This window comes from Chaetodon auriga, chromosome 17, assembly GCF_051107435.1.
Source record: "Chaetodon auriga isolate fChaAug3 chromosome 17, fChaAug3.hap1, whole genome shotgun sequence".
Taxonomy (NCBI): domain Eukaryota; kingdom Metazoa; phylum Chordata; class Actinopteri; order Chaetodontiformes; family Chaetodontidae; genus Chaetodon; species Chaetodon auriga.
Window position 1 is genome coordinate 13,042,711 of NC_135090.1, and position 27,969 is coordinate 13,070,679.

At 42.0% G+C, this 27,969-nt stretch overlaps 1 protein-coding gene across 3 annotated transcripts; it reads right to left on the reverse strand.

Moving 5' to 3' along the window:
* Window positions 1-524: 524 nt before the first annotated feature.
* spire1a (spire-type actin nucleation factor 1a) lies at window positions 525-27,431 on the reverse strand. 3 transcript variants are annotated; one of them, XM_076754320.1, is made up of 18 exons: window positions 26,940-27,431; window positions 23,485-23,516; window positions 14,514-14,783; window positions 12,290-12,415; window positions 10,055-10,126; window positions 9,791-9,955; window positions 9,557-9,643; window positions 8,777-8,906; window positions 7,021-7,068; window positions 6,548-6,702; window positions 6,339-6,420; window positions 6,066-6,208; window positions 4,308-4,337; window positions 3,319-3,456; window positions 3,134-3,204; window positions 2,908-2,935; window positions 2,574-2,737; window positions 525-2,473 (listed from the first exon to the last, which is right to left on the reverse strand). In XM_076754320.1, exons 1-18 carry the CDS (start codon window positions 27,283-27,285, stop codon window positions 2,203-2,205), a joined length of 2,358 nt encoding a protein of 785 aa, XP_076610435.1. In that variant the 5' UTR covers window positions 27,286-27,431; the 3' UTR covers window positions 525-2,202. The 3 variants fall into 3 exon arrangements, with proteins under 3 accessions (XP_076610435.1, XP_076610438.1, XP_076610436.1); XM_076754323.1 differs by lacking the exon at window positions 4,308-4,337 and adding an exon at window positions 7,897-7,938 and having other exon boundaries at window positions 26,940-27,413; XM_076754321.1 differs by lacking the exon at window positions 4,308-4,337 and having other exon boundaries at window positions 26,940-27,412.
* Window positions 27,432-27,969: the final 538 nt, after the last annotated feature.

The following is a 27,969-nucleotide window of genomic DNA, read 5'->3' on the forward strand; positions in this document are numbered from 1 at the left end:
AGATGAAATATACAGTGGTGTTTTAGTGAAGATAAGCGACAGAATCTATCTCTACACTGTGCATGCTTTTTTATTTTAAAAACTGGATTCTGTGTCATTTATAAGAAGAAAATAAAGACCAAGTAAAAGAAGGAAAGAACAAGTAAGTAATTTGATGTTAGTGCTACCTGCAGGTGAAGGTCTGCAGGTAGCCCATGTGAAGAATTTAATGCATTTCTACCATTTCTGAAAACTAATGCAGCTTGTTGATTGCAAAGTCTGCATAACAAGACTCCTTCATGTTACACTACTCAACCAGCAAAATCACATGTATCAAAGAATATGTTTAAGTGCTATGACCTAACATGCCTGCAGTACACACCTTCCACCACCCGATGTCCCTAAGACCACAGGGTGATGTGATGCAACACAGCTTTTCATTCTACCTCAATCACCCTGGAATGGGGCTGGTGTGCTCAGTTACATGGCACACTGTGTACTAAACACCAGGCTTCAAACTCTGTAATGGGATAATGGAGTCAAACTTAAGAATCAGGATGATTTTATTGTAATTTCTTTGATAAAAACAAACAGATCACAGTACAGCATGCATACATTCTTTACAGAGGTCTAAATTAAAACTGGTCAGATGTACGTTTCACTGGAACATGGCATCAGTATTTAACAGGCTGGTTAGGCTTCTTGCTCATTTGGTAACAACTGTCACAAAACACACCAGATGAAAGTGTGTGTGTGTAAGAGCCTTGAAAGGGGATAAAAGTTCAGAAAGTATATTCAATGACAGCTATACAATTAAAAATGCCTACATTCAATTAAAGTGAGTGTTTTGTTTTAGCCATTATTCCAATCTTATGGACAACCTACAGCCATTCACACCAACTTTCACTCATGAGGAACCCTGGGAAATGGCACTATGGACCCCCCCAAGAGGAGAAAAACAAAGACTTTAATAATTATTATTAATTAAGACAAAAACCCAACATAAACAATAACTTGGTCCGGTAAAAGTGCGATTTGCAATTTAGATGAGTATCTTAACACTGAGGAGTTTATAAACTATACAATAGAAATAAAATCTTAATATTACATTGACACAAACATAATGACACTAATAATAAAGGTTTCAGAGAAGAATTTCAAATAAAGAAACTCCAGAGGCAGAAAACTTAAAACATGGTGAATTATACTTCTACTTCGTTAAGTTTTTTTTAATATTAAATTTAGATTTGGAACAATTAAGATATACAGCATGTACACATTGGTAACCCGACATTTCTGCGCTTCTACCGCCCAGTTCGGAACATGAAAGGGCGAGAAACCAAACTTTGGATCACTCTCATATGTCTCCCATTGATACTATCACACATATGTACAATAGGTCCATAACTACAAAGGCATTCAAAGAAAGAAATGACATTTTGGCACCAGGCACAGATTTGAATATACATTAAAACTAATAGCCAAAACCCACCCAGAAAAAAATAATCTGACTACTCTCACCCTTCGATGTGTCCTCCCTACAACATGAGAATAGTAAATCTGCATTTAAACTGGCTAAAAAATGATGTAACATTTGGCATAATTGTTGCTGGAAGAATAAGAGAGGGGCAGAGGGGAGTGGCAGAGATCTACCCCAACAGACCTGACAGCAGGATCTACAGTGCATTTCTGTCAAAAGACAATCTGTTGTTCTTCCTGAGTGCTAGAAGTAAACAGGAACTGGAAAACGTATTCATAGCTAAGATTAGGGATGGGCCTTTATGCTATTTACACGTCATCACTTCAACTTTTGTCTTTCTGTATCATCTGATCCCGCTCTAATGTCAAATATACATTCTTGAACCTGGTTCACAATCATCAGCAACTCAATTCATCCATTCAACCCACCGTGTCCTGAATTATCACTGACTTACAGAAACATGGCTCTCCTCTGTTATCTGGCAGCTACTCTCAAGTCCTGATCAGTCATGACCAATCATAGCGTACCAACTTTTCCTGAGACGGGGTAAGGTGTAAGAACCTTTACTAACTTTGGGGTGGGATGGACTGGCTTCATCGTCACAGTGAACCAGTCCGGGTCAAAACAGGACTAAAAGTTTTTTTCACTTTTCTTTTCTTTTTTTTTCTTTTTTTTTTTCTTTTTAATTGAACGACTAAGGTCTGGGAAAGCGTGAACAGAAGTGCACAAGGCGGCCCCGCTTCCTACACCTCGTTGATAGTGCGCTCAGAGGGCCTGAAGTTGACCGAGTTAGATGATGACATGTAGAAGGATTGGGTTTTGCGATTGAGACGGGCACGCTTGGTGGCCATGCACAGGTTGCGCTTGCTGGAGGTGATGATCTCTGTGATGAACTTTTTGCAGTCTACGCAGATCTCCATGGTGACCCAGTCCTCGGTAAGCTCCTTGGGAAGCTCTGGCTCGTCCAGTGACCGGCCATCTTTGCTGCTGCTGCCACTGCTGTGCTTAGACAACCTGAGGACAGATAGAAACAAAGAATAAACTAATCTAACACAGCATTTTGACCACATTTTCTCAGTATAGAAAACGAAACAGGAGTTCCACAGTAACATACTTGTAAACACTTCTGCGTAAGCTGTGTCGGCTATGTCCAGACCCCAATGGGTGCTTCTCTGGCTCAGCAGGAGCAGACGCTCCACTTGCCTCTTCTTTAGCCACAGCACTGGGGCCCAAAGAATAGATGGGCAAGGTGGAGTAGGGCTTAGATGGCAGCCGCATCTTAGGTAAAAAATAAATAAATAAATACATACATACATACATACACAGTATTTGCAGTCTATGGAGCACCTGTTGGTATGCGTTGAACAGCAGACAGGTGTCAAGAGTGTCAAAGAATTTCTAAAGTGAGTGCTCAAAAGTGCGTCAAATGTAAGTCAACAGCCTCCTACCTTTTTAGAGCACTGGGAGCACACAGGCCTGGAGAGGATAACAATGAAATGTTAAATTGAAAATTACTGGACAGATGCAGCAGAACCAGAGATACTGTCTTATTTATTCCATGTATCAACCTTCCCTACTAGAGTACTGCCCAAGACCTGTAATCAGACTATAACAGGTTCCCCTTTAAGTTGAGTCGTTCCAGTTATACAGTTATAGTAACTTAGTTGAATTTACCTTTTGCAGAACTGGCAGGTGTAGGACCAGGTAAAGAGAGAGAATCTCTTGGTCCGGCATGAAAAGCAAAGCTAGAGAGGAAAGCATGGAGTGAGGTGAAGAAGGTTCATAGAATACGCTGCATTTAAATGATTACTGAGGAAAATGACCACTGTGATGACCAAAACTCTTCATGTGACGTCTACCTTTCCTTTCTTGAGTGCAGTGTAGACGTCTTTGTACTGCTGAAACTTCTCCAGCTCAGCCTTGACCAGAACCTGCCTGATGTGCATCACCTCCTCCACTGTCAGAGCCAGACACTCCACTGGGTAACAGAACTCCTCCTGCAGGAAAAACAAACATCACATCAACAAACTAACATGTATGGAGATTAGGAAACAGGCAGCCCAGACGTAATGGGATCTGCTGCATTCACATGACACCAACACCATGTGAACGTGGCTAAATGCACAATCCAAGCAATGGGGTCACACCAATTTCACCAAGCAGGCACTGCACGTCACTTCACCAAAATACCAAGCATGCGATGAGGTGTTGAAGGTGAAAACATCAGTCTTCTTTAGCCTCTGCGAACCACAAATGATGCTTGTACTGACGACAGTGTGACGATGAAGAGAAATACAAAGCATCCTGATGATGTTACACACCCGTCATGTTGGTTGTCCACAGCTTTTTGTCACATTACTTTATTCAGTTTTTCTCTAACTATACCATGACTGTCTTCCATATAAATGTTTTAGAACGATTACCTGATTGAAACAAATTTGCACGTGGACCCCATCATGGTGCAAGCTGTGGTCGCCAGGAGATTTGTGACATACTTGAGAGCTTTTTCAACATACTAATTTATCTTTTTTTTCTCAATTTAATAGCTGAATGTGCCCAAGTCAAACTCCACAGGCGTGAAAATTGCTTAGGGAAACTCTTCGTCGATCATTTACCCTCAGTTGGCTTGGCTAGAAAATGCAAGCTGTGAAAGTTTACAGGTCATTTCTAAACTCTTGTCCATTTTCTTTTGAACTCTCCCTGAGCTCTTTTCAGTATCCCACAGATCTCCCATTCACACAAATGCTCCCATTCATCTAAAACAAGTCTATTGCATTATGCAGTTTTCTGGATCCGTTCCCAACACAGCTCTATGTGCCTTTGATGATGTGCAGTAACAGTGACATACCGTGCCCTGAGCACCACTGGCAGCTTCCACCTGACCAGCAGACAGAGGGAACAAGACATTCCAACAGAAGCAGGTCTTTACATTTCGACAAGCTAATCACACACAGAATGCTTCAGAAAGATTAATATAAGAACTACATAAATCTATTATCTTTCATACATAGTCAACAGTAGATTAGTGGAGTAAGCGTCCTCCTCGTCAGAGGGATGTCAGCCCTTCCGTGTTTGTCCCTGCAGTGTTGCTTTCATTTACAACACAGCTGTATCAATATTGTCCTTGAAAAGTTACTTGGTCTAGAAGTAGGAAATTGCAGGATATCGAACCTGCTCCCATTCACACATGAGTCCATGCAGGAAATGTTCCTAAACATTTCAGGGATGGACCTGAGAGGGAGAGGCTCCTAACTACGTTACTATCTACAGCCAATGTTGATAAAGATATCAGAACAACAGAACGAAAGACAAATGTCCCAAGTCCTCATCCTTGACTTCATAATCTCTCTCTACGCATTAGCTTCTGACATTAAATTAACTGTTATTTCAACTCATGTGTGGCATGAAACTTAATTTCATAACAGGAAGTCCCATGACAGAAAAATCATCTGACAGGATCCGTCTCAAGAGGACGAGAGTTCACTGAGATGGAAACTTTCTTCATCTCATGATTTCACTCCGTCTGCTCCATCACTGACACCAAGGATCACAGCTGGTGTCTACTGGTGGAGCAGCTCTTCATCTTACACATGCCTGCTTCACCTGTCTCCTCCAGTCTGTCCTGCTCTCCGGTTTTCTAGTCTTCCAATATACAAAAAAATGGTACTATGAAGCAAAACTTGGGCTGATGGTGATGGATACACAGGTTGACCAAGTTACTTTGGCACTAGGATCCCTTATCACCTGTAGCATTTTATAAAAATAGGAAATGACTGCAGATAAGTCATCGGGATAAGACAGCTGACCAGTGTAAACATTTTAATGAGTTCTAACATGACTACTAGAGAGGGCGGGGAACTGCAACAGGGATCTTACTGTTTTACATCGACTAGAAGAGGCTCAGCTCCAAAGATCTATGTGAAAGGCAAAGCATGTTTGAGCATGTGGGTGTATGAAATAAAGACAGAAAAGGGCAACAAACATAAACTCTGTTTATATCAAGAAAAGGAGGACTAGAAAACTGTAAATGTGTGGCTTTTGATTGCTTCAGTCTGTCACAAAGAAGTTTAAATATTAATTTACGTGACAAGGCAGAATGTAATCATTAACATGAAAAGCATAAAAAAAGAAAGAGAAATACAACAATGGTGTGATGTATCCTCAGGAGAGCCACCCCCTCCAGGGTTTTAAGAGTATTTCTTCTGATTTAATGATCTTCGGTTGGGGCCTCTGGTTTGGCGCCAGAGGTCTGCCATTAAACTAGCAAGTGATGAGAGTGAACCAGTTCCATCTAAATCCCCTTCATACAGTGGTCTGTCCTGTGGTTTCAATTACACCCATCAACCTCACTGGAATCACACGACTGACATACAGTCGCCCACAGAACCAATGACTTCATTGCAAACAAATCACCAGTCACTGGACAGGACCAGCTTCAACAGATAAATAATTGTGATCTCGACGTATGTGATTTGTTGTTCCTTAAACTCTGCAATTCTCATGTATGTTTGTACTGCATCTGTCATCAATCTTAGAGGCTTCTTTCATCCATTTATACAGCCCTCAATAAATAATCCAACAGGAACTGCTTCAATAGCTGACGTACCAAAGACTTGGAGGTCTGTTTGGATGGAGGTGCAAAGGGAATGACACTGGTGGGTGCCTCCTTCTCGATGGAGTGCCGCCTCTGTGGCGACTGACGCTTGTCCGGCTGTGGGGTGGCAGACACGGGCAGGAACTTTGGAGGAGCTGACGACACAGGACAGAAAAAAAAAAAAAAAAAAACATGAGAAGACATAATAGCTTAAAACAACTAAGATATGTTTGCAGTGGTCAAAAAGCAGATTGATATGACAATATGTTCCAGGTATGCTCTTACCCTTCTTGCCTATGACGGACTCGGGTGACGTGTCATCGATCAAAGACGTGGACATACTGGAGCTGCTCCGTGTGCCATCCTCCTGTCAATCAGAACTCATATTTAGTCACATGATACTGACAGAGTTCTGCACAAACATTTTTCAAGCTGCTAAACTGGAACTGGATTAAGATCTTATGAGCAGAGCCAACAAGAGTCAGACATCTTACATCAGATTCAGAGCTGTCCAGCTCGGCCAGCGTGGGTGCTCTAAGCAGCCTCTTCCTCTGGCTAAGGGGCTGCACTCCACCTTGACTGGGTCCCATGGTGCCACTGGCCAGAGACTGGGTGCTGACAGCCAACTTTCTGGGTGCATCTGGAGTGTCTGCAGGCACAAGGTATGATTTTGGTTACAATCAGAGTTGTATTACAAGGGCACCATAAATTCTCCTGACCTGTTTCCTTATCTTTACAGCTGGTCATCATGCCTCCTGTGTAAACTTTGTATTGTTAGTACCTGATACCACAGAATCAGTATACATAGACCACATAGTGAAGATAAGCCCCAACCATATGCTCATGTTGCAGATTTTCTCCTCAATCACGTCATCTAAAAATACCTTTGTGACAGAGGTCAAAACAAAAGATCTCACCAGTGACACTGGCTTCATACCCACAAGACATTGCTTCATGAGTGCTTTACCTGAGCTGCGGAACAAGTCCTGGGGCGTGCTGATGCTTTTCCCTGCACCTGGAAAGGAATTAAGGGAATATAACCTTCAGGAGGACCACACACATCAACATTTCCATCCCTGACAACAGATTGGTACCACGAGGAGGACTTGACCAGGTGTGAATTGAGGGGGCTCTGTGTGATAGCAGGTTACATTCACACATAAATAAGGGACAGGTAAGTGAAGGGAAGTGCCAGGGAAGCAGAGGAAGACAATGAGTGCAGCCACAGTGCAAAAGGTTATTCCCGTACATCCATCTGGACTATGGTCATCCTGTGAGACTGCAGTGCTACATTCAGACTGTCATCTGCCATTTAACTATTTATCTGAGGTAGGCTGCTGATATCAGCGTTATGTAATTTCTTCAGATTCCACAGTGAGAGCGGATTAGGGCCACAAGCAGGGCAGAGTGGCTGCAGAGGCAGAGTGATGATGTATAATCTCACCCTACTGGCTCTGGCTCAGTGGCTATCCCTCATCACCTAGACCACAGACAGTCCCTGTGACTAACCACCCTACACAGGGCACATCGGGAATTCCTATCATAACATGCCTAAAACATAGATTTCCTGCTCTGAAGCAAATTTTATTTTACCTCCCAATAAAGACCTTGCAAAATTTAATAAACAACAAGATGACCACGCAGCCTATGATACAGTTGCACTGTGTTGACCCATTTCTTCCTTCAGGTATCTGCAGAACAACAACCAGTGTGAAAGGATGTAATTAAAAAAATGGGGTGTGTGTGTGTGTGTGTTTCAATCAGGAGCCAAACTTTAAATGGCCTGGAAAAAAACACAAGGTACAATAAAAAAAGGTGCACAATAGGTGACGTAAAACTTTACCTGATGAGTCAAAGCTGTAAGACATGCTAAGGGGTCGCATGACTGACAGATATGCCCATGTTTTGAAGGAAAAAAAAAAAAAGAAATGGGAGCAAACAGGAGAAAAAGAAATCCACAAGAGTTAAAATGGATGATGAACTCAATGAATCATCCAAGTGTGCAAAACATATTCTAAAAATCTAAGATTATAAGGACCATATTATTTCATGCAAGAGTTTCAGATAACCCCTACGGCATCCTATATGTGTGATTATGCAACAACTGCTTCATGTTACCCTCCTAAGTCCCCTACCAAAAGACGTCTTGAGTAAACCACGCACAAACACTGTATGGTATAGGCCGACAAAGTATTTGCTGTTTTGATCTGATTAAAGCTTTAAATGGTTTGAAACTTTAGATCCAATTGGCCAATTATGACGACTGCATACCAGAAAGATTATCCACCTCCGAGACACTATAGTGACCATGAAGGGCAGCATTACATACTGGAATTACATTAACAGGAAAGACAACTTATCAGTAACCACAACAATTACTGTAGCAGTGAAAGCCTAGCAAACAAATGAAGGCTGCCAGCTGCAGTCCAAGTGATCCTCGTTTAAACACTTCGACACTTCTGATTAAGTTCAATCAATGTAGGAAGAGGGCTGTTAGAGTAATCATGATGGAATAATAAAGTCATGGTTAACGTTAAGTTAACAATCAAAGAATTCCTTCCAATAAAACAAAAAGGTTTAGGTTTGATAGTCTGAACAAAAGGTCCAGTAATTTGTGCAGGTCATCCTCAGGTGTTGCACAAGTCCATTAATGTTTGGCCATGTGTGCATGCATGTCAGCATATGAACATCAGTACATTTCTCATCGACTGTCAGTGGCTTACCCAGGCGGCTTCTGCGGATCATGTCGGGTGAGACTGGCCTGAGCTTCCTTTCAGCTTTGATGTCCTCCAGCAGTCGCTCGTGGAGGCTCCGGGGACGTGGCGGGTGGGGTTTCAGTTTACGGGCTGAGACCTGACATGACAACCACAGTGAGCAACTGATAGCCATCTCCATGGAAACCAAAGTGAGATTTTCCCCTCACACCTCCCCAAAAAGCGTGCGTGTTTTGACATTATCATCTAAGTACAGTACTCTGTTTGTCATCACGTGGTAGTGCATGTGTGTGCATGTCACAGTATGTTCCCCATCATTCACACCCAGTCATTTGGCACTGACAGTGAATGTCAGTGTACTTGTATAACAAGAGACAACAAAATATTCTTTTCACAACCAGGTTGAATATGGATAATAATTATCACATCAGTCATTCTCTAAATGTGGCCAAAATAAAATTTTGCTCTTATGAAATTACAACCACAGTTTAAAAAAAGTTGGGACACTGTGTAAAACATAAAAAAACAGAATGTGATAATTTTGAAATATACCAAATTGAAAACAGTACAAAGACAATATATTTAATTATGTTTTACCTCATCAACATCATTGATTTTTGTAAATATCTGCTTATTCTGAATTTGATTCCAGAAACATGTTTCAAACAAGTTGGTACAGGAACAACTAAAGACTGGGAAAGTTGTGGAATGCTCCAAAAACACCTGTTTGGAGCATTCCACAGGTAAACAGGTTCATTGGTAACAGGTGATGTGTTGTGTGCTACTCACAGGGTTGAGAGGTGGTCGAGACCTGATGAATTCAAGAATGATCTCATGTGCACTCTTCTTTAACCTTGGTGGGATGTCCCCATTTACCTGGAATGACACAGTCAAACTCGTTGCAGCTCATGATTTTTATTTTTATTTTTTATTATTTTTTTTTTTTTTTTTACAACTGCACTGAAGAGGTTAGGGTTATAAACACATGCTCAACCTGGTTCTGCAGGTAAGTAAAATCCTTACCATGACTTTTCGCAGCTTGTAGCGTTTGGAGCGGATGTCGTCCATCAGCATTTCGTAAGGTGTGAGCTGGTATTCAATGGGCAGTGGGTTGTACTGACGCTCCTTAACCTTCTTCAACTTAACACCATCCCGCAGATCTCGCATCACCTGCACCCAGAATCGTGCCTGGTGGGGACAAACGTGATGTCATAGAAGTTATGTAATTACCAACACATGGTCACAGAGTTAAAATCTAGTGGTGTACCAAGTAGATACTCTTCTTACCCAATCTGCATTTTGCAGCTCATTGAGGTCTTTAACAGGTTCCTGAGTCTCACCCTCCATTCTCCGAAGGTTCTGGCCAAAATAGAGGAAGACATTAAAAACGCTGTCATGATTTTCAGTAGGTGTATCACTGCATTCACAGCACTGGAGTTAAGCTGAGGTCAACAGCTAATTGCCCATATTGTCAAAGCAGTCTGGTTAATTCATCGATGGATGTGGTTTGACATGAGCATGTCGATATCCATCCAATACTGACAGTGTTCCAGAGGGAAGAAGCCAGTCGCCAACTAATGGCTGCTATTACTGTCTGCCTACTGAATCCTCACTGCACAACTGAAAGTTCTGGGTGACTAGTTCAAATGTCATACTGGGTAATGTATGTTGTAATGTTGTTGACGTATTCAATATGTGCATCCTTTTCCCTATAGCTTGCTCCAAGTCAGCTGCATGTGGCAAATTTTGCGCTCATAATAAATACAAATCTCCGAGGCTGAAGTTAAGTTCTGACTTATCAAGTTGTTTCAGGGCAGTTGCATCTAACATGTCATCTGATATCGCTCTTAGATCAAAGACAGAACCTAAAAGCTCCTGCTGACAGCTGCAGCTGCTTTCCTTTTATCATCTCCACATCTACTCGTCCACACCCATGCTTTCTGCTGAAACACATTCCTTCTTCCTAATCTTTTTTCTGTTAATCTGAAATGTCTTTTCTAACATCCAAATCCAATTCTGCTGCCAATTCATCGTCAACCTTTTCTTACCCAGGACCCAACATTAACATCTCGATGACGATTTCTGTTTATTGCTCCACTGAAACAAACCGAAAGAGCGAGTCACTGACCAACCTCCTAATTTGTAAGCATGTGTGATATGTGGTGCTGTGTGTGGTTACTCATTAGCAATTATCCAGTAACATTCAGTGCTTGAGGAAGCGCAAAGCAGTCCCCTCCTGTAAGCTGCTTAAATTGCTTGAATAAGGTTACATTTGATTCTATAACCATACATTACATAAGACACAAGATGCATGAATCATAACGCCTGCAGAAGTCACAGTCAAGTCACATACTCAACAGTAAACATATGCTGTCTGACAAGCTGTGTAATAAGTCATGTGGCAACATCTTCTCTGAACATCTACTCAATCAGAGAACTCAAAAGTGAAATAAAATAGTACAAGAATAGCTCTATACTGCACTATTTAGAAAGACTTCATATGCAAACATTTTAATGGGCTATTATTAATGTCAGGTGTAAAGTCTAGCAGGACGGGTCTGTCCTGTCATTTAAAGAATGGAGGCCATGGGTTGTATTTTGTGTCAATAATTGCTAAAACAAACTGCAATAACACTATTCCCCTAATTGAAAATATATGCTGATCTGTGCTCAAGCTGCTTGTCACATCTTCCACGGTGTATTTCTTTGATGGTATTTTGTCATGCTAATAATTTTCAATGAATGATTTTAATTAAAAAAATTTTAAAAAAAGAGTGCAATCCAGCACATCTTGGTCGACAGTTGGTTAGCAGTCTGACACATTCTTTCTCCAAGAAGCACAAGTTCAACTGGGAATCCCTCACTAATCATACTCCATTACTGCAACACCAATGCTCCACTTAACAGAAATAAATCTGCCAATAAGCTAGTATACCCACATGAGAAACCAGATGCCAGATCATGTCCATGCAGAGTTAAGTTCATGCCAAGTAGCTCAAGCGATGTTGAGTTCTCGACTGGTCTGACAAAGGGTTAGATGGGGACACCCACACAGTCTCAATCTTCTGGACCATTAGCACTTTGTGGGCTGCTTTGTTGCTATTGTGCAGTTTCTGGGCACCACTCTGGTATTTTCTATTCCCCGCTTTAGAGAGCCTGTTTGCCAGATCCTAATTCAACCAACTGAATTGTACACAGCAAATCCGCATATCAAAGCAGAGTGGCCAACCCCAGGGGATAGGACAGTTTGGTACTTTCTCATATCCTCTTATCTGTTCTATGTCTCAAAGCACAGTTTCCCTTTCTCTCAGATTTTGATAGGTTTGTGATGTGCAAATGAATCAGATGGTTTTAGTGATGACTCATGGACAAAATTACATGACTTGGGGAATGGGGATGAGTAACAAGTATTAAAAATGAGAGTAGAAGTTATTTTCAAAATAGGTTTGGGTGACTCACTTCATATGCACGTGTACCACATTCATCAAGGAGTCGCAGATGTCACATGCTAGAGTGTCTTACCTCCTTGGCACTCTTGATTTTCTCCAGAAAGGTGTGTAGTTCCCTTGTCTCTGCATAGAGAGCACGACACACAGCCTGGTAATGGTTGGGGGCGTCTGATGGGCTGGGCAGGTGGGAAGAACATAGCTGTGGGGCAGAAAAAGGAAGGAATGTGACATATATGTATGTATGTGTGTGTGTGTGCGTGTGTGTGCATATGTGTATATATGTATATGTATGTGTGTGTGTGTATATATATATATATATATATATATATATATAGTGGTACTCATGGAATAATCAATGACCCACAGTCAACATGAAATAAATATTAGTATTCTATATTAGTGGCGCATGCATAAGTCTCTTATATAGTTAAAGCCAAATGTTTTCCTATTGTGTCCTGTTATTCGTTACATTTTGAAAGACGAATGTATCATACTCATTAACAACAAAAATATCTGCCTCATGTTGGTGCAAGAAGAAACATCAGTTAGGAGGCAGCAACAACACCAACAACAACAATCAACATGAACCTGACTGTCCGGTTGGCGTGACGTCGGCTGACTGGTGTTGCTTCTGCACCATTTAAAGCTCTGACCCTTATGGTATTTGACTGATTGTAATGATAACAAAGGCTCCCTGTCAGAGAAATGGATGAGCTGTCAAATTATCTCTTGTGACACAAAGGAGGAAACCAGACCAATCACATATTTTCATGCTTTTCTGATGGGCTTGGCTCGCCACAGGAATGTCTGACACAGCAAAAAAGTGTCGTCTTCCTTATCCACTAAAGAGAAATTGACAGGTAAAATGACACCTGAGCATTAAGTCTTTACTGGCACGCTTGAAATACAGCTGTGTCGGTGGTTTCCACTGTTTCTGCTAAAAACAATGATCTGTATCAGACTCGAAACTTTGTATACTGCAAAAACTGAAGGAAAGCTGTTGGTTTACTATTGGCATAGAAATGACAAGAGTATGTACCAATGTCGCAGCTTGGAGATTTGGTGTTAAATGGTGGATTACAATCCAAACCTCCAGATTGACATATTAGGTAACAGCATGACAGCTCATGCAGCCACTCCTCGCTTGAGGACACCCATTCAACGTCTAACTATTCCTGTCTTAGTGGATGCCTCACTTGCAAGAACAGCAGAATAAAAGCAAAGGAAGGTGGTCAGTCAGGAATGTGTAGTTATCCAATCTAGCCACGTCATACTGACGTATAGCAGTTTACACTCAAGAGAGTGATTGTTGGAGGAATTAGGGGCCAAGCTAGACACGCACTGGGCAGCAAACACAGCTAATATTTATGTTCTACACCGGGTTCATTATATGGAAGGAACAGGCTGTGAACATTTCTAAGCCTATTCCCCAAATACCAGTGTGTTTTCATAGCTATAATTACCAGTCTCATATTCAGAGGTTGCTTGGGGAATTTACAGCAAGACGTCCCCCATCAGGGGAATTTGTCTGGGGCTGGAGTGATGATGGTGTGTGGATGAGCTGCTCTGTTTACAGACCTGATGTAAAAATGTGGGTAAAAAAGGAAAAAGTGCACCACATGCGGGATAAAGGGAGGAATTTTTTATATATATAATAAGCAGAAGAACAGTCTGTACATTTAACACGCCTATGATAACTTCAATAGTTCACTGTGCCACTTCAGTTTGCCATTGTTCTTCATCAGCATGATCCCTCGAACCATGACTGATCAAACCGCCGCAGTAAATTATTAGAGTTATTACTGGTGTAGCGGCGCAGCAGGTAGTGCGCGTGCCTCACAGCAAGAAGGTTGCTGGTTCGAACCCTGGGTCGGGCAGGGCCTTTCTGTGTGAAGTTTGCATGTTCTTCCCGTGCATGCGTGCATGCGGCTTCCTCCCACAGACCAAAAACATGCTCGTTAGGTTAATTGGTCTCTAAAATTGTCCGTAGGTGTGAGTGTGTGAGTTGTCTGTCTGTGTGTCTGTGTATATAGCCCTGCGACCGGTTCAGGGTGTAACCCGCCTCTCGCCCATTGCTGGCTGGGATAGGCTCCAGCCCCCCGCAACCCCGAAATGGGATGCGCGGGTAAAGAAGATGAATGAATGAATTACTGGTGTATGACAGAGAGGGAGGATTCAACTTTTTCCATCTGCACTGATCACCTGCAGCTAAGCACTGTGTATCTTTAACCAGCATCTATGTGAAAAACAAAAATGAACCAGTCATGAAATACTCCACAATCCCTCCAGCGACCTACCATGATGATGTCTCGATAGCTGCGAATTGCGCTGACTGTGCTGCTGGTGGTGGCAGGGATGGGCTCCTCCTCTTCCTCCTCTTCCTCGCACTCATCCTCCTCCTCTGTGGCTTCATAGCCCTCGTCAGGACAGGGATCGCTCTCAGTTTCTTCAGTGTTGGTCATCATATCGATCAGGCGCTCCAGCGGCGGGCTGAGTTCACGCTCCTCATTTTCTTTGAGGCCATAGTCCAGAGCTTTGTAGATCATGACACCCAGTGAGTCAATAATCTGTTGGACAATGGACAAATGCAATGAGAACAAACTTCACAGGCTTTGGTCTAAAATTGTTTGTTTAAACTGAGTTTCTACAGAAAAAAAATGATGTAGGATTGAGTTTAGTTTTCATGACAGTGACAGTATCAAAGGATTCATTTATCAACACTGCAAGTTAAGACTGACATCCAATGCCTTCAACAATATCTAGGATAGACATGAAAGGTATGAAGAATAAACAGAATATGAACATTATGACAGCAATTATACAATGTCATAGCTGCTCAGTGCTAGATTTTGTTATTGTTGGTTCTGGTGCACACATGGTGAATTTGAGTCAAATCATAAATATCATTCAGGTGTACACATGGCATTAAATGTTCTTCAGCATCTTGACAATTAAGTAAGTATATTGGTTCCAGCCTGAAGGACATTTGTAATTTAGCTAGTGAAATTATTTTTTCCCTGTCCATTGACATTTTGTTTACTCGCTGTTGTGTGTGCCAACATTCTGTTCTTTCCAGCCGACAGACTGTACTCCATTTTATCTTCTCCCGGCCCTTGCTGCTCTATAATTAATGCACACCAGCACATCCTCATGGATGAGACCCAATTTCCTCGCACCCCTGTCTCAGATAAACAACTATCCACAACAGGCTCAATTTACCTGAGCAGACAAGGAGACAGTTCATGTCCTCAAACCAGATGTGAAACAAGGCCACAGTGTTCCTCCAAACAGGATGATTATTACCATAATCTGGGGATGATTTCATTTCATCACTGCTTCCCCTCAGTAATAGACTATGACCTATCTTTTTTTTTTATTTGTTTGTTTGTTTTGCAGCTTGTTGTCAACTCCTAATGTTTCAAACCATCACGAGCTATGACAAGGAAAAGTTGCTCTTTTGCCACAGCATGTCTGGTCAGCTCTGCTGTGCCATGTCCTCCCCAGACAACTTAATCTCACCAATGCTCTCAGATCAACAAGAGTTTGGAAGCAAGATGAGCCAAAAAGCACTGAATCTGGTTTTGGGATAGCACCTTTAAAAAATGATTCTGGAGGAGTGTCTCCAGCTGTCACTCTTTAATGAGGTAGTACACGTATCATCATGATGGCCTTTGTTGATTAGAAATTTTTAGTAATGAAATAAACATAATCAAAACTAACATTTTGCACTCTCAGCTTGAAAGAAAATACACTGTAGCTTCTGAAGAGTGCTCTTCATTGCACGGGAGTCGCGTCAGTGTACAGCTGCTGTGGCTGCAAGGTTTGCACAGGATTTGGATGTGGATCCCCTTCATAGTAACTGTTGGCTGCTATCCATTTGTCTGTGCCATTCTGGTGGACTAAGTGTCTGTGTTTGCTATGTCTAACAGGCTTCAGTGCTTTAACAGAGCACAATAGTGCATGCCCACAGAACAGTGCAATGGTTTGCAAAAAAAACAAAGGATATAAATGGAGTCTGAATTGCTTCATACAACAGACAATGTTATTCCATTTTTAAAAATGTAATTATTAGCCCTGATACCAACTCTGGCAGACCTTTAATAATAAGAAATCATTTGAATTTATTTAGCAGCTTTGGAACTGCATTTTAATGTCTTTATAATAACATGGCAGCACTCAAGGTCTAAATGTGGCAACAACAAACAGCACTGCAAAGCTATTTTCAAATGGTTTTGTTCAGATAATGAAACGATCAGCTATCAAGTGCTGAATACTGTGAGTCAGTCCTGTACTGCGTGTTCTTATCCGGAAAAGAATGAGTGACATTGTTGTAAAAGGGAGGTGCCCAAATAAAGCAGAGAGTTGATGTGGGTGAAGCTGGTATTGATGGGCATGGCTGGTTGGGACTGGTGCCAGGAAACAGCACCTGGCTGTCATGTCTGGGAGCGAAGCACCCAGAAAGGAAGGGTGTTGATTGAGCATGTTTCAGCCCATTGACTTCAGTAACTGAGGTGAAAAACCATTACTGACATAATATAACTGGCATGCCACACAGAGTCAAAGTGCAGCCCTCACCAATGAGTTTTTGAGGCCAAACACTGATTTCATGAAACAGTGAAAATGTGGGGCTATTCCATTCAGAAGTTCAACTAAAAATTTCTTCTTTATGGCTCAAATGCCTGAACTGTCAATCAAACTCTATTCAATGTATTGCTATAAATAATAATAGGAGCACCATACTAACCCAATACATTACTAACCTTTTGATCTCATTCTTTCCTGGAGAATGATCATTTTTATGGTGTCTTACCACTGTCATTCATCAACCATCTCTGCATGCAGCTGATAATCCTGGTCCAGGGCTAAAATAAATACTCTATTCCTTGGTGTTTTATTATGTAACCTTATAATCCATCTGTAGGACAACATGCACTGCAGTGGGCGGAGATATGAGGGAATGCTGGAGTGACGGACAGCACAGGGGGTCTTATTCATGGACCACGGGGATGCAAAGGTTTGCATTGGACTATGTATGGTAAACTAACAACAACAGCCAAGTGCAGAAATCCTCTTGTGTCCATGTATAATCTAAGCAGTTGCATTAGAATAGATTTCCAAATGAGGGACATTTGCCATACTGACAAGGCAAGGGTAGATTTAGCGAACAGTTACTGTTTAAATCCAATTTCCCTGCCAACACAAAATGGCTTGTAATAATTAACTGACCAGTGGTTCAACAGTAGCTAGTACAGAAAGAGTCTGCTCAATACATCATTAATTAAAGCGCTGTTCAGGCATACCAGAGTGTATATAATGGCAGCTTGGGCTCTTTTTGCCAAATAAGTCCAGACAAAAATGGCTTGACAAACATACAAGTGAAGGCTGAAGGAACTGGATGAAGGCCCAGATGAGTTTACGGGCTGTCAGATGGAATGGGGAAGAGGAATCTTAAGTATCGATAGCCAATACCTAGGCTGTGCGAGGGGCAGGACAGGGGAGAGGAAGAAAAACAGCTAAGTTTTGTGATTGCCAATAACTATCTCATTTGAAGACTTGTGACTCAGGAATGAGGCAAGGAGGCAAAGCAGAGGAGAAGGAATGAGGAAGGAGGGGGAACAAGTATGCTGATAAGCAGCTGGGAAAGACGGCCAGAAAATCCACCCGTGGATTTCTGGCACGGGCAGAAATGTTTGGTAGCAAACCACTAATTGAAACCAGGCTCCACCCAGGATAGGTGGAAGATTGCCACAGTGGATGAAATGCACATATGTTCCCTTTGCTGTGGTCTCAGCCTATATTTTCAAATGTTTCTTCAGGAAACGCAGCATGAAGAGTCAACAGGGTATAAAAGAAAAAAGAATAGTATCACTGGGATTAAATTTAGCTTTAGTCCTGTGTGACATAGGCTTGCTACTTACGGCTTCCTAAATACAAATATCACAGCCGGTGTGTAACATAAAAACTGTACAAAGATCCATTCAGAATATACTCCATCCTCCCTCAAAAGCAACTTTTCTCACACTCCACAAACCAATAGTGATACTCAGCTCTTGCATGACATCATTGCTCGGGATAAGAAGTGCTTATGTTTTCTAACAATGAGTTGTTTTATACTAGAGGATTCTCCAACGAAGACCAGGGTCTGAGGCATCGTCTTGAGAATCAGTGACAAATACGAAGTGAATTTTTTACTCATGATAACCTTTGTCTCCTGAAGGAAATCGTGAACATCATTGACAGAGCTAGTTCCCAATAAGCAGAAAATAGCTAACATATTATAGCAAGACTTCAAATGATGAATAAAAACCATACACGTGGATACAGAAAGAAAATCTTCGTCTATGAAGTGGACCCTTTTCTCCAAACATGGCCTTGGTAAAGCTTTCTAAAATTAAGAGCAGTTTTTCCACTCGACCAGTAAAAATGGGTCAAGCTATACACAAGTAAACACTTGCCTTTTGATGACCAGAAAAAACTAAGAGGGACACATAATTAAAAACATCTGCTTGGTCTCCTTTCGGGTCAAGCAGCTCAGACAGACAAGTACGCAAATTTGGTCACTCATGAGTAGAAATTCCATCTCTTGTGATGCCAAAACTCATGCGACCTTTGGCCAAGGCTGTGCTTTCTAACCCCTCTGGTTAGATGAAGGACACTGCATTGTTTTACTTGGAATTACTACAAGTTTCCATCATATTCGTATTAATTTACTTCATATCAGGGAAACTGTAACGAGTCAGATAAACAATCCTAAAAAACAAGACGGGGTTGAAAAATGGACATATACATATTCTCAGCTGTACCAGAGGAGCATCCATGATGGGGAACGCATCAGTGAGTCAGCCAGAACGCAGATGGGCAAAGAATGAGTGGATTGTGTCAAAGAGCACCACTAACACACACACACACACACACACACACACACACACACACACACACACACACACACACACACACACACACACGAGAAACACGAGAAACACGAGAAAGGAAAAAGTCAGGCTGATGTGTTGTTGAGTACTTTAGCACACAGATTAGTTGATACAGAAATATAGTTAGACTATTCAACTACACCTAGTTTTCCATTGATGAACTCTCAATTCATATCAGTTGTAAAGTTGATGTCTATGGATATGCCAATGTGTAAATAAAATAAATAATACAATAATAAAATAAATAGAAAATGGTGAAAACACTTGTGTAAATGGTCCTTTTTTGAAAGTTGAAGTCTGTATTAATTGCGGTTTGACATGATTTCATGGTCTGAGTTAACACGATCACACTCTTGCCTTTGCAGTTGCGGCTAAAGACATCGCTGTGGCTATCAGAGTTCACAAAGCAGTCAGCAAAGGAGCCTTCAGCGTTTGCTGCAGGAGCAGAGGAAAGCTATCACAACACAGACAGTTACATAACCGGAGCTAAAAATCTAGAGGAGCGGATGCTCAGCCTGCTGCAGTCTGCAGCATCATTCACTATTGCAGCTCATAGCGGGACAGAACACGATGCTGCTCTTTCATATCAGCTGGTCAAAAAACTGCCCAGTTTGCACTCATCTGTGAAGCCAACTGGAAAATTGCTGAATACTGAGAAAACCTTCCCCTGGATCGAACAGCCATCACTGACATCATGTGTGCTCATCTCAAGCCATCAGAGTGACAAACATAAAAGCTGACACTGTAGAAAAAGTATCTCCACATAAGGCTCAACGACTGGCTGCCTTCCAAAAACTGAGAACACGAGGAAGAACAAGTTTTTCAGAGTTAAATAGCCTTCCTAACACATGGTCCAGACAGTAGTTATTGTATGCGTCAAATACAAACGTACAGAGTCTGCTGTATTTTACTACAACCACTATTCATTACCTGCTGAGTTTGACCTAAAATGTTGACACAATCCCCACAGCGGCCTTAAACACCCTAAACACTGCACAGCAGCTTCGAAGACAGAGGAAAAAACAACTCTGCAAACAAAGCCCATTTGTCTTATTCCAAAAATCGCACAGGGCTTTCCAACAGCTAGTGGAAAGTATCTGTGGCAACTTCATAAAGCTGACGGACTGAAGAGGAAACTCAATTCATCTCTCAAAGATTTCTTCTGTGATGGATATAAATAGAATACCCTGACTCAAATAGCTCTGACTACTCAATAAATTGCATTCCTGTGGCTTTGTGCATGCTGTGAATATCCCTGTATAGGCAGAAATATAACCTTGGGGGCTGTAATATGAGCTGCATGGATGCTTTCAAGTGAAGCTGTCAATGTCACAAAATCAATTGATTGATGAGGATAAAAGCAGGATGTAACAATGAGGTCACTGGTAAATTTCAGGCACACAGGGATCATAATGAGTGCTACCCTATCACTCCAGGGGACATGACTGAACTCAAAAGCCACAGACAACTGACCTAAAAAAATCTATGCTGGTTCATCACCAAATACACATCTCTACTTCTTTCCATCAAACTGACACATGCATTTTACAACCATCACTGTGTACATGCAGAAATACTCCACTGAATCGGAGCCTGCCAAATACATGTAACCTCTAACCATCTGGAGAGGACAAGTGAGAATCTGAATCTGGAAAAACAAGAGCACACAGGTCTGTGAGTGAACAGTGCTTCAAACTCGGGGTGTCATGAGTCAAAGAATGAGAAAATGACACATTATTCAACTAGGAATCCATTTCAAAATCCAAGGCTTTACATTGTGCACGATGCTGACAAACTTACTGTCTTGGCTCAAAGTTGAGCTACAGGGACCTGAGCAGATCTGGCAAATTGGAGAACCTACCTGTAATAGGATACTACACCTAATCTCACCTTAATCTTTAACCAACAACAAAGTGGGTTAAGCTTGTCCTGAAGGCTACAACAGAAGGTTCACATTTGTCTAGTACCAATTATTTTCTTGTCATAAACACTCAGATGTAACCATGAAGATGACAAAAGAGCGCCGCAAGAGCAGAGCTAACTCATGACAAGTTTCAATCTACAGTAACAAGGCATTATCTTGTTTGACATCACTGAAGATCATCCTAACACAGCTGCCATGGAGTAAGTGAGGGAAAGTGGGTCAACTCAACACAAGCTGCTGATAAACTCCAAAAGACTTCAGTGTGTAGAAGGAGAGGTTGGTATGAGAGAGTGGCACTGGATGACTGGCTTGTTGGCTGACTCACTTACACGAGGGACTGAGACGCCACACACACAATCAAAAAATGAGGAGCACCGGACTATGGCCAAAAAGTTTAAGAGCACTGGCCTGTATTATCAGTTGAAATGGTAAATTAAATCAAATGATCCCAAATGATCTGATGGTAACTGGGTCAGGGGGAAGCAACAGGTTGAATTTACAGTTCTTGATAATGTTAACAGCCACTCAGAACATAAAATTGCATTTGCTACCAAGAATCAACAAATTAAAGAGAGCAGTTTTTGGACTATATAATCTAGAGTTAGCTAGAGCAGCTCCTCTGCTGTGACCAAGCAACAACGTCCAGGGCTGAAAAATGAAGCCACCCACGCTGCACCTTTTTGCCCATTTTTGGATCAGCAGGGAGTTTGGTGGAGTATTGTACCGCCAAGATGGCGACAGCCTGGGGCACTGTCACTGAACTTCACAATGGCTCTTCAGAAATTTCTGGGTAACGTCATGGAGACTATGTCCATTGTTTTATACAGTCCATAGCTGTGCCACCATACTTTGAGACAACTGCACAACACTAACTTAGGCATGCCAAGATGTTCAGTAATGCTGACATTTGCTTGTCAACACCAAACAAAAAGTACAACTGAGGCTGATGCAAACTCTCTTAGTTTTACAGCTGTATGGTCATAAACGACTGATGAAAGTTTTGGGTGATGGTGGTGCTAGATTAAGTATTATTATGGCAATCCATCCAATATGTGGTATGTCAGGGGATCTTTCAAATCAGTAGGATATATCCTCCGCAGAGCATGAATGTCTGTATGAAATTCCATGGCAATCCATATATGACAGTCTGAACCAACCTGGTGGACTGACGGACAGATAGACCGACATCGCCATCCACACTGCCATTGTTTTCCAGTGTGAGATTAAAAACTTTGGATTTGGAATAACAAGCCACTGACTCGAACAGAGAGCTCACACAAATGACAAGTGATTATATCATGTTTAACCTATCAATCAATGAGATTCTAAAATAAATACACACATTTTCTTTTCAACAAGGTGTGCCATCAAGGTTAAGCCACAGATGTTAGGTATTACCAAAGAGCTAACAAAGCAAACACAACCTGCCTATTCACAGTAACGCAGTATAAGCACAGGCTTAGGCTTAGGTTTAGGCTTAGCAGCATAACCATGACATTTTACCCACGTTCTGAAAGTCAGCTGAGGGGAGGAAGTCCATTTCCAACTTAGGCGTGCAAAAACACACACATACTGTGCATTCCTGTGATCACATGAACTATAAGACAAACATGAAGGACTGCTCGGACAGAGCTGACTGAGAACTCTGTGTAATTAGTCTGTGTACACATAATCAAGCCCTGACTGAGACTTCTCCTCCACCCAGTGTTATACAATGTACCTTGCTTGGCAAAACACACACTGGACCTATGTTCTCTTCATGTGGATTTGTTGATGAGTGTGTAATGGTATGAAAAGTAATGCATTTATGAACAAAAAGAAAAGATGTGCTCTCTTTTAAGTGCTCTTCTGCATTAGTGTGCAGCACACAGAATAACTACAGAATAAAGCAAAGAGCCCCATTTGTACAGAGCTCTCTCCCACTCACTCATGTCAAGTTCATTACAGGTCAGGGCTCAATCTCTGGGACAAACAATTACAAGGATGCCATGCATGCTGTTACATTTGGACGAGTAAAAAAATGTTTTCATGGATGCAACGTTTTGTGCAGGTGCTGCGATCGTGTTCCTTTTTACTAAGAGGTAAATTTACTTTGTCTGTGCATGTCTACACATGTAAAAATGCCACCCCTTTATCAGTTAACATAATCAGTTCATGTTAATCTAAATGTCTCCTTTCATTGGCTCGATGTAGAGGATGTTTTTCTCAAGGCAAAAGCCAACAATATTGCAACACAGTGGCCGCACCAGCCACATGTGGTGTAGTTCCTCGCTAATAGCGTCATTGGTGGACAAGCTGTGAAAACAGATTCTGTTTCATCCTTAACATGACAAGTGACTACATATTATATTGTGAGGGTATGAGCATTGCAGGAACTTGGAGTAACCAGGGAGACTGTGATGTGAAACTCACCTCTAATGACGTCGGGGCTGATCCGTATTTATCTACAATGACAGAACAGAGAGAGAGTTACTCACACTAAAATACTGAGGTTATTAATTGTGCAAGTGGTAATTTGTCTACCACCAAAGCATACACACCCTCTGAATTATCTCTGTGCATGAGCTGCACAGTTACGTAACGCATCTTGAAAACGCAAACCTCACACAGTGTTACAGAACATAAAATATTAAACTTCACATGCCATCAAGTGAAGAGTAAATGCAGTGAGAGTTGAAATGCATGAATACCCGACAGCACGAAACAAGACTGTAAAACTAGAGAGTGAATAAATGATTATGTTTTCTCTGCAGTCACTGCCTGAGGCAATCTGAGATGTCAAAACTAGCCGCTTGGGGCTGATTAGAGTAATATGACTGTTCATTCAACCACCACCCCCTATTCATTCCCATAAATCACCCCCAAAAAATGGAAACCTTTTTTAACAAACAGCAAATCACAAGAACCTGAATGGACGGGAAAACCTGAACTTTCTCTTTCACTTATTGGACTAAAGGTAAAGTAAACACGAAAGCTATGACACTCTTATCTGCTGTTATCATACTGGTTTTCCTACACACCTGTACTTAAAGATTTTCATGCATAAGCTCAAAAGTACACAGCATAAGCATCCTTCCCACACTGAATAATTTGCATTCCTCATTTGAACAATATTACATTTGTTACATACAGAGCTCACTTTTGACTGCTTATCACTTGCAAACAGTGACAGGAACAGAGGCGAAGTGCAGGTTAAGGGCAACGCTAGGGGTGAAAGTACAAAGAGAGTGACAGATCTGCAGACTTTAACACGAGTTCAGATTGTAATATTAGGTCACTGCATTTAAATGAGACACTTTGTCCAGACACGTCATCTCTCCTAATGCTTATATAAGTGCCATTTTAGTTTAAATTCAACTGAGGAAGCAAACTTCCGATTAAATGGGAGCTGGAAAATACTTCACATAAGCAGAGCATAGCTCATTTCCACACAGGTCACTATGAATTACAGCTAACAGACGGGAGGAAAAAAATAAACAGTCATCCACCAACGCTCATCTAAGAAACACTTGGTCCTCTGTTTGTCCAAGCCAAGGAGAGATGGCTTTGCCAGGGCCCTTGTCTCTCCTAGGGAAAGTAAGCCGCAGAGGGCATATTTGGAGCAGGGTGCAGTGTCGCCTGGACTATCCTAGTCACAGAAACATCAACCTCTGTGCTGCTGAAAGGGTTTCACAGTGAGTGGGGTGGTCAGATGTAAGCTTTTTCTAAATGTCTTATCTTTAACCCTCTATTATAATAAATAAACACAGAGGATATGTGACATTCCTTATTTCAACCATTCAGTGACACAATTAACAAGCAATTCTGTGAATATCATTCCAGTTAAAATACTGCATGCACCAAATTTCTCTGTACTGTAGGCATGAATCATTGAAAATCTTGGGGTAAATAAGTGTCTCATCTTGTTGCAGCATTCAGGCCTGGTCCTTTCTCTAGGCAACGCGGAGTGGGAGTGAATATGTACTTCCCCATGCTCCATGTGAATTGATCTGACGGCAGCAGGAGCAATGTGCATCTCACATCAATCCAGCCAAAAATAACCCTTCACTTTGACTTCATGCCGCTGATTTAGCCTGATTCTGTTCACTATGCATCACAAACATACACACTTGTGATTCCCTGCTAGCTGACCACAGCAGTAGCGTATAAGTCCAGACAACAGATCCACGCATCCTGGTCAGACTCATGCACAGGCCATACAAAGCCTGTGTAAGCACTGATTTTCTGCCCGGGGAGTAACCTCTTAAACTAGCCGCTGAGCTACCGAAAGCTTAATAGGTCTCACATCGCTCTCATCGCCAGGCCTAATAAGAATCAGGACAGCTGTCCCAAAATACCCCAGCCACCAACCAGAGGAGCAGCAAAGGACTACCCTCATAATCTCCAAACTCATCTGCAGTCAGATGTCTAAAGTCTGTGCATCTAATCATCACGTTTATTCTATTTCTGGCAGAGCCAAGATTCTGAGCAGCACCGGCTGAATGTGTTTTTAGCGAGTGTGTAATTTTCCACACGCAGTAAACACTGCTGGCTGGTTACATATGCTGCTGAGATGAAGGAGAGCTGGACTGAGGGGTTAGCTTGAGAGAGCAATCGGGGGGAGGGTATAAACAGGAGAGGGGAAAATAAGAAGAGAGGTGGCTAATAAGTTCCCAGGAGAAATAGGAAATAACCTCAGTGCCTAAGGCTGTGCTGACAACTACACCTCCTCCCCACACACCCAACTTCATGTCTCTCCTATTAATGGAATGCAGTTAAAAAGCACACAAGGCTTTGAGACACTGCGTACATCTCTCTACACACTGAAACAAGCTTTGCTGGAAGAGCCTTTGAAAAGGGAATGTGCTCTAAAACATACAGTGCAGTGTCTCAGCTGTATGTTGTGTTCTCAGTACACAGAGCTGTGATGGTTTTCCAGTGTTTACATCTATTCTGGAAATATTTTACACCAGAGTTACCAGCTGGTCCTTGAGACCCAAGTGTAGTGGTAGCTTTTTTCCCCAGAACATGGAACAGGAACCTGCAGGAAAGTGGACCTCAATGACCACAGCTGAGTGGATCCACTGTGTGCTGGAAATGCATGCAGGCTTCCACCTCACTAGTGTTTACCAAACCATATTTAAAATGTGTTTCCATTATGTTTCAAATCAGGTGCAGGCAGCCCAGTCCAAGCACCTGCTCTGAACTAACGGACCCCCCCCCCCCCCCCCCTCACCCCTTTAATCTGTGCCTTTAACTAAATGTCATAACACAAATAATGGGGCTGTTAGCAGCAATATGAGTCATCTGCGTCTGGCTTTTTGCCACTTGTTCACTGATGCTGGCTATATAGCTCTGCTCTGGACTGGACCCAAGGTGCTCTGCAGTTTGAATGCACCACATGGTTCATTGTTTACTGTAGCCAACTGACCGCTGCAGGAGCATCATTTCTAACACAAACCCAAAGGCATTCTGAACCAGCCCGGCTAACACACCCGTCTGAAAGAAGCAACGACATGGACCACGTTTATAATGTAAATACTAGATTGTGTTGTGAGAACAGACCCTGTCTGTCTGAGTAACTGATGATACAGCTTCATTCTTCGATCCCCAGCAGCTATGCGGTGATCTAGCATATATTATTAACAACCGCACTGGGCGTCTGTAAACAAATTCACCACATGGCTGAAAGCAGACAGCCACAACAATATGGCCTCTTCATGAAGATGTTCCATTGGTTCGGCCTGCGAGTGATGTGGAGGAAAATGCTTCATTGTTGGCAGCCTGTTGAGATGGCACGTCTTGTCGTTTAGCTTAGCTGCGCAGTTACTCGAACCAGACAAATGTTTGAGTAAATCCAGACACCTGGCTGCTGTCGGCTCGTTTACCTGTGCTGCCTTCAAAGTGCAGTCCGACAGTCCCGTCTCTCCAGATCATCACATCACCGGGTCCCTCAATCCTTCTCGGGCAGTCGACAGCCGAAGCACCGGCAGACTTGTAGCCTTTCCTCCGATGTTTCTGCGCTAAAGTCCGACAACACTGATAACACACCGCCCATGCCTGTTCCTCGTTTATCGGCTGGCCGTACAGTTTCAGGATATCTTCCAAGGAGACCTCCGCGGCTCCGTCGCCGCAGTCCATGTTCACGTCCCCGGCGTTCAAATCGTCTGCGAAATCCCGAAGAACGGTCGGCGAAGTCACCATCGCTTCGTCAGTCCCCGGTCGTTTGGCCATCCTCACCTCATTATAACCACATTACTAAAGAAGGGAAAAAAAACGAAAAATGGTGGTTACTTAATATTTCAAAGTCCCTTAGCTGAGCAGACAGCCTTTCACCTCTCAATCAACTGATTAATCTCCAGTGAGAACGAAGAGCACCAACGGCTGAGAGCAGCTCGCTGACGGCACGTTCCGTTTGGTCTCAGTGTCCGCCGGTTATCAGCGCGTGACTGGATTGTCCAGTCAATTTAAACTGCACGCGGAAATCGTAATTTTATGTGCCAATCAGCTTCCGCCATCAGGTGTGTAGACCAGACTCCATACAAAAAATCACCAAAATAATACAGCACCTACCTCTGTGCGACGGTATCAGTTAATATCCTACATACAGATGTAAATCTAAAAGTGATGATTTTTTTTTTTAGAATTGGGCATCCATTTTTAATTATACTGGTAAAAAGACTTATATAAAATATTGTATTGAAAGGTATGGAAGATTGCAGTAATGAAAATTGGCATTTTTGGGTTATATGGTGGGATATTTATTTGTTGATTTATTTTTTATATGTTTTTTTCTTTTTTCAATATTATTATTATTATTTTAGAATTATTATTCATCCACCTTTCCGTCCCTCCAGATTACTATAAAGCAATAAATATAATAATATAAAATTCTGACAGGGAAAGAGGGCATTCTGC